This window comes from Scyliorhinus torazame, unplaced genomic scaffold, assembly GCF_047496885.1.
Source record: "Scyliorhinus torazame isolate Kashiwa2021f unplaced genomic scaffold, sScyTor2.1 scaffold_444, whole genome shotgun sequence".
Lineage (NCBI taxonomy): Eukaryota > Metazoa > Chordata > Chondrichthyes > Carcharhiniformes > Scyliorhinidae > Scyliorhinus > Scyliorhinus torazame.
In genome coordinates this window covers 140,242-149,987 of record NW_027308171.1, presented here as the reverse complement: position 1 = coordinate 149,987, position 9,746 = coordinate 140,242, and the positions used below count along the sequence as shown (strand labels likewise).

Here is a 9,746-nt window from a genome sequence, read left to right as displayed (position 1 = left end):
CTGTCTTGATTTACAGCAAGGCACACTTAACACGGTCCTGATTTAAGTGAGTCACACTAAGCACGGTCCTCATTTCCAGTGCATCACATTGAGCATGGTCTTCATTTACAGGGATGTGGAGATGCCGGAGGTGGACTGGGGTGAGCACAATAAGTAGTCTTACAACACCAGGTTAAAGTCCAACAGGTTTGTTTCGAATCACTCGCATTCGGAGCACAGCTCCTTCCTCAGGTGAATGAGTTCATTTACAGTGTACACTCTGAGCACTGTCCTGATTAACAATGCACCACACTGAGCACTGTCCGATGTACAGTGCCTCACTCTGAGCACGGTCCAAATTTACAATACGTCACACTGAGCAGTCCTGGTTTACGGTGTGTCACATTCTTTCCATTGCGTGACAATTGTCATGTGGGAGTACCATTAAGAAATGGGTATTTATCAAATAGCTGTAGTAGATGTACCTTTAAGAAATTGGTGTTTGTCAAATGGCTGCAGTGATGTCAGAGTGTGGGTGGAGCTGGGCTGTGTCTGCTTTTACTTTCGTTTTGAACAAAAGCTGGTGTGTGTCTGTGAGTTTTAGTTTTGTTTTCAGAGCTGGATGGCTGCAGGCAAAGCAAGCAGCTGTGTAAGGATCTCTCTCTGCAATCTAAAGACTGTCTCCAGATCATTTGAGGATTTCAAAGTGAAAATCAGAAGAGAATTTGAATCTGATCTCTGTGTTAAAGAGGGTATTAGTCTTGTGGATATTGCAAGGAAAGATTAAGAGTTACTTATAGAATATTGTATCTGTGGGGATTATTGCTGTTGATAGTTGTTAAGATGTTTACTGTGGGTTTATAAAGTGGTAACTGGATTTTAGAGAAAAAACATTGTTTTTGTTTAAACGTACTTTAGCTTTCTGTTGCACCACACCTGTAAAGTGGGCCCTTGTGCTCCCCATAACCAAAATCTATTTAAAGTTATGGTCAGGTGAACTCCATGATATACTTTGGGGTTCTCTAAACCCTGGCCCGTAATACAATTAGAACTGTCCTGATTTAGTGCGTTACACTGAGCACTGCCCTGATTTATACTGCGTCACAGTGAGCACTGTGTTGATTTAAGGTGCGTCACACTGAGCATGGTCCTGACTTACAGTGCATCACAACGTGCATGGTCCTGATTTACCGTCCATCATACTTAGAACTGTGCTGATTAACAGTGTGGCACTTGGAACACTGCCCTAATTTACAGTGCATCACTCGGAACACTGCCAATTTACAGTGCGTCCACTGAGCACTGCCCTTATTAACTGTGCGTCGCACTGAGCTTGGTCCTGATTTCCAGTGCATCACTCTGAGCACTGACTTGGAGTAGGTCATTGCTGATTTCTTTTGTTTGTCAGAGTCAAGACAAGTCTTTTTTATTATTTTACATTTGTGCCCATCAGTGAAGTCAGTCTCTATTTGAGTTTTGAACAGTTTAATACATTGGTTATACATTTAAAACATGCAGCTCCTGTCGGGTAGAAAGCTCTCCATTTCAAGCTGGCATGGCTAACTGTCTCTGTAAGTAGCTGTATTCTGAAATAAGTCAATCTTCCATTTTAATAAGAATTATCAGAGTCATGTGATAAATTCACTGGAGAATTTGTGGTGTCAACATTCTGCCATTTTCCTGTGATCTCCAGTCACGGAAGGTTGGTCAGGAATCTGCTGCGATATTCCGGGAGAAATGAAAACTCTTGGCACAGTGTGCGCTTTTCATTCACCTTTTTTCCTGAAATGATTACTGATGGGAAAAGGCTGTTGACCAAGTGGGACAATTGGAGGGGGAGCTAATGTTACGAAACGTGAGATATATCCAACTAGAGATACTCACCAGTGGATTCAAAGATATGAAGGTACCATTTCTCACACTGAAATGCTCCCTATTGGTGCAAGTTGTGTATTTAAAGCACAAGACATAGGGGCCAGTTTGTGACCAGATTGTGGTGGTTGCTGCCCAGGACGTGGGTGTAATCTGAGGTCCTGGGGTCCATCAAAATGACTCACCTTCAGTGGACCACTTCCGTTCCATTTCTTATGGAGCTGGGCATTGTGCAGCTCTGGCCAATTCCAGTTGAAATAGGATTCAAAGTTTGATTCAGGTTGCTTAACTCAATTCCCATATTAAAAGGAGTTGATTGCCTGAAAAAGGCATGAGATGGCGATGATGTTGGAGGCCCATTTCAAAACTGCCAATGTTAATGAGGTGAGAAGGCTACCCAGTCCATTCTGAGGCTGTTACTCTTCTATTAACAGCAGACGATGACAGTGAGAACCGAGTAACCCCAAGGTGTTCTGTAAAATGTATCTTGTCTAAGATGTGGTGTCCAGGTGTATGTTACAATCTAGGTATAGACTGACTCCTGGGTGCAATACTGTCCTGTCTCTGTGAGTGCTCCACATTCTTGGGAGAAATCAGGTTTTGTTTCCCAGCTACATTCTGCCGCAGAAACCTCCGTGCAATTCTCCTTAAACCTTGTTATATTTTTTCCAATACGTTAAGGCTTGAGTGATCATCCATTCATAAATCTAGGAGAGATCATGCTGAGTGTTTCCAATTGGCTCAAAGTTTGCAGTGAAGAGCAGCAACAATCTGGGTGGACTACAGTGACATTGAACTTAGCCTGCAGAAACTATGCACAGCATCTGCTCTATATCATCTTGCAGAGGTTAGATTTATTACTGCAGTGTCAGGTGCCAGACTGCTAAACAGGGGCACACAAACAATTGCAGACAGGATGCCCTGCCTTGTATTACAGTTCAGGTACAGTTTACTAGCCCATGTGCGATAGGGGATACTACAGAGTATGCACTTTTCATCAGTTCCTACAGTGCTGCTCACTGCTATTTCTTCTGTGTAATCAGAGGTTTAAAGAGATGCCACAACTGTTTCTTCCGGTCATTGATGCAACCTGTAAATAAAACACAACTAGACGTGAAATAGGCTGGAGTCGTCAATAAGGATAGTTTTTGAACAGAATACCCACCCAAAGCTTTTCATATCATTTGCCATCATTTGCTTTTATCAGTATTCCCTTGATGCCAACTGCACTTATTTTGTTATCATTTGATACCATAGAATCATAGAGGCTTTTCACAGTAACTTCATTGAAGCCTGCATGTGACAATAAGTGATTATTATTATTATTAATTTTCAGTACAGGATCATTCGACCCATCAAATCTGCACCGGCCCTTGGAAAGAGCACTCCATTTAAGCCCACACTTCCAACTTATCCCTGTAACTCAGTAACCCCACCTAACTGTTTTGGACACTAAGGGCAATTTATCACGGCCAATCCGTCTAACCTGCACAACTTTGGACTGTGGGAGGAAACCAGAGCACCCGGAGGAAACCCACACAGACACGGGGAGAATGTGCAGACTCCTGTCATGTGAGAGTACCTTTCAGATACGGGTGTTTAAGAAATGTACCTTTAAGAAATGGGTGTTTATCAGTGATGTCAGAGTGTGGGTGGAGCTGGGCTGTCTGTCAGCTTTTTATTTCGTTTTAGGCTGTTTGCTGCAGGGTGTGTTTTAGTTTCGTTTTCAGAGCTGGGTAGATGCAGTCACAGCCAGAAGGTGTATTAGTCTCTCCCTGTAATCTAAAGACTGTAAATCGATCGTTTGGTGATTTAAAACTAATAACTGTTTGCAAGAGTGAATTTAAACCTGATCTTTGTGTTTTAAAGGTTTTTTTAAAGTCTTATGGATGTTAAAAGGAAAGCTTAAAGGATTACTTAGTGTTGTAGTCTTTGGGGGTTGTATTTGAATTGATGGATGCTAAGGTGTTGCTTTTCATGTTCATTGTATGTTTTAAAAAGGTTAACTTGAGTTAATAGAATAAACATTGTTTTGCTTTAAAAAATACTTTTCCATTTCTGCTGTACCTCACCTGTAGAGTGGGCCGTGTGCTCCCCATTCCACAATCTATTAAAAGTTGTGGGTCAGGTGCACGTCATGATACACTTTGGGGTTCTCTAAACCCTGGCCCATAACACTCCGCACAGACAGTGACCCAAGCCGGGAATCGAACCTGGGACCCTGGAGCTGTGAAGCAACTGTGCTAACCACTGTGCTGCCGTGCTGCTGCCTTTCATTTTCATTTCAGACTTTCATTCAGAAGTCTAGCTATCATTCCATTTCATTTTCACTTGTGATGCCAAATGATAGTTATCAACTGACATCATTGCTATCAATTTGTCATCCTACAGTGCTCCCAGTGAAACGTGACCACATACAGCTAAAATCAGCCCGAGTCCCAGCTGATAATGTATGGAATATTTAGGGTCACACTAACCACCCACCACAACCCACAAACACCCCCATCCTCTCTCCCCTCCATCCCACAACACACGTCACACAAAACCCTCTTATTCCCCTCCCTTGTATCCCCCATCCTCCTTTCCCCCTTCCTCCCCTCTTTTGCCTCCCCTCCATCCCTCCTCTTAGCCCCCTTCCTTACTTCCCCTCCCCCTTTCCTTCACCCACTCTTCTGCTTTCTCCCTCCTCTTTCTCCTCTAACCCCTTCCCTCCTTCGCCCTGACCTTATCATCCTTTACCCCTGAAAGTGACCATTTCCAGATTCAATAAGGGGGGGGGGATGGTTAGGGAGTAAGGGGGGCAGGGGAAGTTAGGTGATTTTGATGTAGCTTAGGCAGGAACAGTGAGAGATTATGTTTACATTTGTATTTGTATCTTTTGTTGTTGTAAAAGCATAAAAGCCTTAATAAAATGTTTGTTAAAAAAACAGAAAGTGACCATTTCCTGGCTCAGATCAGAAGTTGGCTCAGGATCAACGAGGACAGTGGCAATGAAGAAAATATTGGAGAATGTAGGGGGTGGGAGAGTCATCGAGGGAAGTGCAGGGGGTGTGAGGAGGTCGCTGAGAGAGGCCAGTGAGGTCCGGAGGCTGGTGGGAGAGGTGGGGTGAGAGATTGGAGTCTTGAGAGAAGGGCACAGCTTGGAGGCTGGAGGGAGAGAGTAGATATTGGAGCGAGGTGGGAGAGTTTTGACCCCGATATTGGAGGCAGGGGGTGCTGAGTGGAATGGTTTAGACCCTGAGGTTGGGGAGGTTTGGAACCTGAGACCAGGGGAGGTGGGTGGAAAGTAGAGGCTGTGATATTAAACCTGATTAAGAGCTGCTGGTGATCAGGTGGTGCTGTCGCGATGACACGTTGCTGGTGGCACGACCGTAGTGGGTCGAATCTCGAATAACGATGAGTCAGAGTACAAGAGGGAGATAGAGAACCTAGTGGCATGGTGTAATGACAACAATCTCTCCCTCAATGTCAGCAAAACTAAGGAGCTAGTCATTGACTTCAGGAAGCAAAGTATCGTACACACCCCTGTCAGTGTCAATGGTGCCGAGGTGGAGATGATTGACAGCTTCAAATTCCTATTTGTGCACATCATCAACAATCTATCCTGGTCCACCCATATCGATGCTACGACCAAGAAAGCACAACAGTGCCTATACTTCCTCAGGAAACTAAGGAAATTCGGCGTGTCAGCATTGCCTCTTACCAATTTTTACAGATGCACCATAGAAAGCATCCTATCTGGCTGCATCACAGCCTGGTATGGCAACTGCTCAGCCCAAGACCATAAGAAACTACAGAGAGTCGTGAACACAGCCCAGTCCATCACATAAAACCGCTTCACATTCATTGACTGTCTACACATCCCACTGCCTTGGGAAAGAGGGCAGCATAATCAAAGAACTCTTCCACTGGGTTATTCTCACTTCCAACCTCTTTCATCGGGCAGGAGATACAAAAGTCTTAGAACACACAGTACAGGTTCAAAAACCACTTCTTCCCCATATATACCAGACTCCTGAATGGCCCTTTTATGGACCACCTGATCTCTTCAAGCATCTTCTCTACTGAGTAGTACTTGACTCCGTAAGTTTCACCCGATGCCCGTGCCTATGTATTTACATTTTGTATTTATGTATGTCCTATGTTTTTTTCATATATGGAACAATCTATCTGGACTGTAAGCAGAACAATACTTTTCACTGTACCTCGGTACACGTGACAATAAATCAAATTAAATCAAACATGAATTGCATAGCTGAATGATTTTTTCCCCACAAAATGATAAACTGAAAACATTTGAATATTATTTAAATAATTCATTTCCTTGCATTTTTCAATGCAGACTGCTTAGCGCATTGAGTGCACTGGATAGCTTTGAGTGTGCTGGATAGCTTTGAGTGCGCTGGGTAGTTCTGATCATGCTGGATAGCTTTGAGTGTGCTGGATAGCTTTGAGTGCGCCGGGTTGTTCAGATCCTGCTGGATAGCTTTGAGCTGCTGTCAAATTTGAAGTCAAATTAATTCTAAATTAGAACTTTTGGTGACAAATTGTAATTGACAACATTGAGTACACATAAAAGCAAAAATGGTGTCAAGATTTTATGGTAAAGTAGGAGCTGCCAGTGAGGAGAGAGCTGCCAGAATTGATGGACATAAAGGAGAAAGAGAGTTCCCCGATATTTCTGAGCCAGCAGAAACTCCCAGGGCGGGATTCTCCATTTCTGAGTTGACGCCAACGCAGAATTCGTGGAATTTCACGACAGAAAAACTGGCGCCACACCTGCACCGATTCTGCTATGGGCTAGCACCAGCGCCATGTGGAACACAGTCGATTCTGATGAGAAACGGTGCCGGATTCACACTCATGAGACTGACAGGTTGCAGCCGCATATACACATTCCACTCCCCCACACAATACATCACAGCCAATAAGGTGGCTGCAAGGAGAGCGACACCAAGGTTCGCAGGCGCAGAGCTCAAGATCCTCTTGGACGCCGTGGAGGAGAGGAGGGTGACCCTGTAGCCTGCCCGGGAAGAAGACTGCCATCTGCGCCGTTTGCTGCGCCTGGACGCAAATGGCAGAGGCCGTGAGCGCGGTGGGCAGCACCGACTGGACAGGCCAGCAATGCTGGAAAAAAACTACACAACCTCCTCAGGGCGGTCAAGGTGAGTAGGCAACACTGTGGTCCAGCACCAACCCCCGGCCCACACACCCATAACCAGACACCAGCCCCCCCCACTCCATGCGGAGGGCGAGTGAACCCCCACTCAGCACCACATGTTTGAGAAAGGAGATAGGCACACTGTTTAAAAAAGGAGATAGGCAGAAAGCGGGTAATTATAGGCCAGTTAGCTTAACTTCGGTAAAACAAAAGAAAAAAGAACAAAGAAAATTACAGCACAGGAACAGGCCCTTCGGCCCTCCCAGCCTGCGCCGATCCAGATCCTTTATCTAAACTTGTCGCCTATTTTCCAAGGATCTACTTCCCTCTGTTCCCTGCCCGTTCATATATCTGTCTAGATGCATCTTAAATGATGCTATCGTGCTCGCCTCTACCACCTCTGCCGGCAAAGCGTTCCAGGCACCCACCACCCTCTGCGTAAAAATCTTTCCACACACATCTCCCTTAAACTTTCCCCCTCTCACCTTGAAATCGTGACCCCTTGTATTGACACCCCCACTCTTGGAAAAAGCTTGTTGCTATCCACCCTGTTCATACCTCTCATAATTTTGTAGACCTCAATCAGGTCCCCCCTCAACCTCCGTCTTTCCAACAAAAACAATCCTAATCTACTCAACCTTTCTTCATAGCTAGCACCCTCCATACCAGGCAACATCCTGGTGAACCTCCTCTGCACCGTCTCTAAAGCATCCACATCCTTCTGGTAATGTGGCGACCAGAACTGCACACAGTATTCCAAATGTGGCCTAACCAAAGTCCTATACAACTGTAACATGACCTGCCGACTCTTGTACTCAATACCCCGTCCAATGAAGGCAAGCATGCTGTATGCCTTCTTGACCACTCTGTCAACCTGCGTTGCCACCTTCAGGGTACAATGGACCTGAACTCCCAGATCTCTCTGTACATCAATTTTCCCCAGGACTCTTCTATTGACCGTGTAGTCCGCTCTTGAATTAGATCTTCCAAAATGCATCACCTCGCATTTGCCTGGATTGAACTCCATCTGCCATTTCTCTGCCTAACTCTCCAATCTATATATATTTTGCTGTATTCTCTGACAATCCTCCTCGCTATCTGCAACTCCACCAATCTTAGTATCATCTGCAAACTTGCTAATCAGACCACCTATACCTTCGTCCAGCTCATTTATGTATGTCACAAACAACAGTGGTCCGAGCACGGATCCCTGTGGAACACCACTAGTCACCTTTCTCCATTTTGAGACACTCCCTTCCACCACTATTCTCTGTCTCTTGTTGCCCAGCCAGTTCTTGATCCATCTAGCTAGTACACCCTGAACCCCATAAGACTTCACTTTTTCCATCAACCTGCCATGGGAAACTTTATCAAATGCCTTACTGAAGTCCATGTATATGACATCTACAGCCCTTCCCTCATCAATTAACTTTGTCACTTCCTCAAAGAGTTCTATTAGGTTTGTAAGACATGACTTTCCCTGCACAAAACCATACTGCCTATCACTGATAAGTCTATTTTCTTCCAAATGTGAACAGATCCTATCCTTCAGTATCTTCTCCAACAGTTTGCCTACCACTGACGTCAAGCTCACAGGTCTATAATTCCCTGGATTATCCCTGCTACCCTTCTTAAACAAAGGGGCAACATTAGCAATTCTCCAGTCCTCCGGGACCTCACCCGTGCTCAAGGATGCTGCAAAGATATCTGTTAAGGCCCCAGCTATTTCGTCCCTCGCTTCCCTCAGTAACCTGGGATAGATCCCATCTGGACCTGGGGACTTGTCCACCTTAATGCCTTTTAGTATACCCAAAACTTCCCCCTTCCTTATGCTGACTTGACCTAGAACATTTAAACATCCATCCTTAGCCTCAACATCGTCATGTCCCTCTCCTTGGTGAATACCGATGCAAAGTACTCATTAAGAATCTCACCCATTTCCTCTGACTCCACGCATAAATTCCCTCTTTTGTCTGTGAGTGGGCCAATCCTTTCTCTAGTTACCCTCTTGCTCCTTATATATGAACAAAAGGCTTTGGGATTTTCCTTAACCCTGTTAGCCAAAGATATTTCATGATCCCTTTTAGCTCTCTTTATTGCACGTATGAGATTTGTCCTACTTTCCCGATATTCCTCCAAAGCTTCATCAGATTTAAGTCGCTTAGATCTTATGTATGCTTCCTTTTTCATCTTAACTAGTCTCACAATTCCACCCGTCATCCATGGTTCCCTAATCTTGCCATTTCTATCCCTCATTTTCACAAGGACATGTCTATCCTGCACTCTAATCAACCTTTCCTTAAAAGATTCCCACATTTCAAATGTGAATTTACCCTTAAAGAGTTTAGAAGGATGCGGGGGGGATAGAAACATATAAAATTATGAAGGGAATAGATAGAATAGATGTGGGCAGGTTGTTTCCACTGGCGGGTGAAAGCAGAACTAGAGGGCATAGCCTCAAAATAAGGGGAAGTAGATTTAGGACTGAGCTCAGGAGGAACTTATTCACCCAAAGTGTTGTGAATCTATGGAATTCCTTGCCCAGTGAAGCAGTTGAGGCTCCTTCATTAAATGTTTTAAAGATAAAGATAGATAGTTTTTTGGAGAATAAAGGGATTAAGGGTTATGATGTTCGGGCCGGAAAGTGGAGATGAGTCCACAAAAGATCAGCCAAGATCTCATTGAATGGTGGAGCAGGCTCGAGGGGCCAGATGGCCTACTCCTGCTCCTAGTT

At 44.6% G+C, this 9,746-nt stretch overlaps 1 protein-coding gene across 1 annotated transcript in view; it reads right to left on the bottom strand.

Annotated features, from left to right (window-relative positions):
• Window positions 1–1,447: 1,447 nt before the first annotated feature.
• Window positions 1,448–9,746, bottom strand: part of LOC140406297 (probable tubulin polyglutamylase TTLL9) — a gene marked incomplete at its 5' end in the record, with an annotated part of 73,766 nt that continues 65,467 nt past the window's right edge. The window contains one exon of the mRNA XM_072494410.1: window positions 1,448–2,941. Within this exon, the coding sequence (XP_072350511.1) occupies window positions 2,874–2,941 (68 nt within the window). The remainder of the gene's footprint in view (window positions 2,942–9,746) is intronic.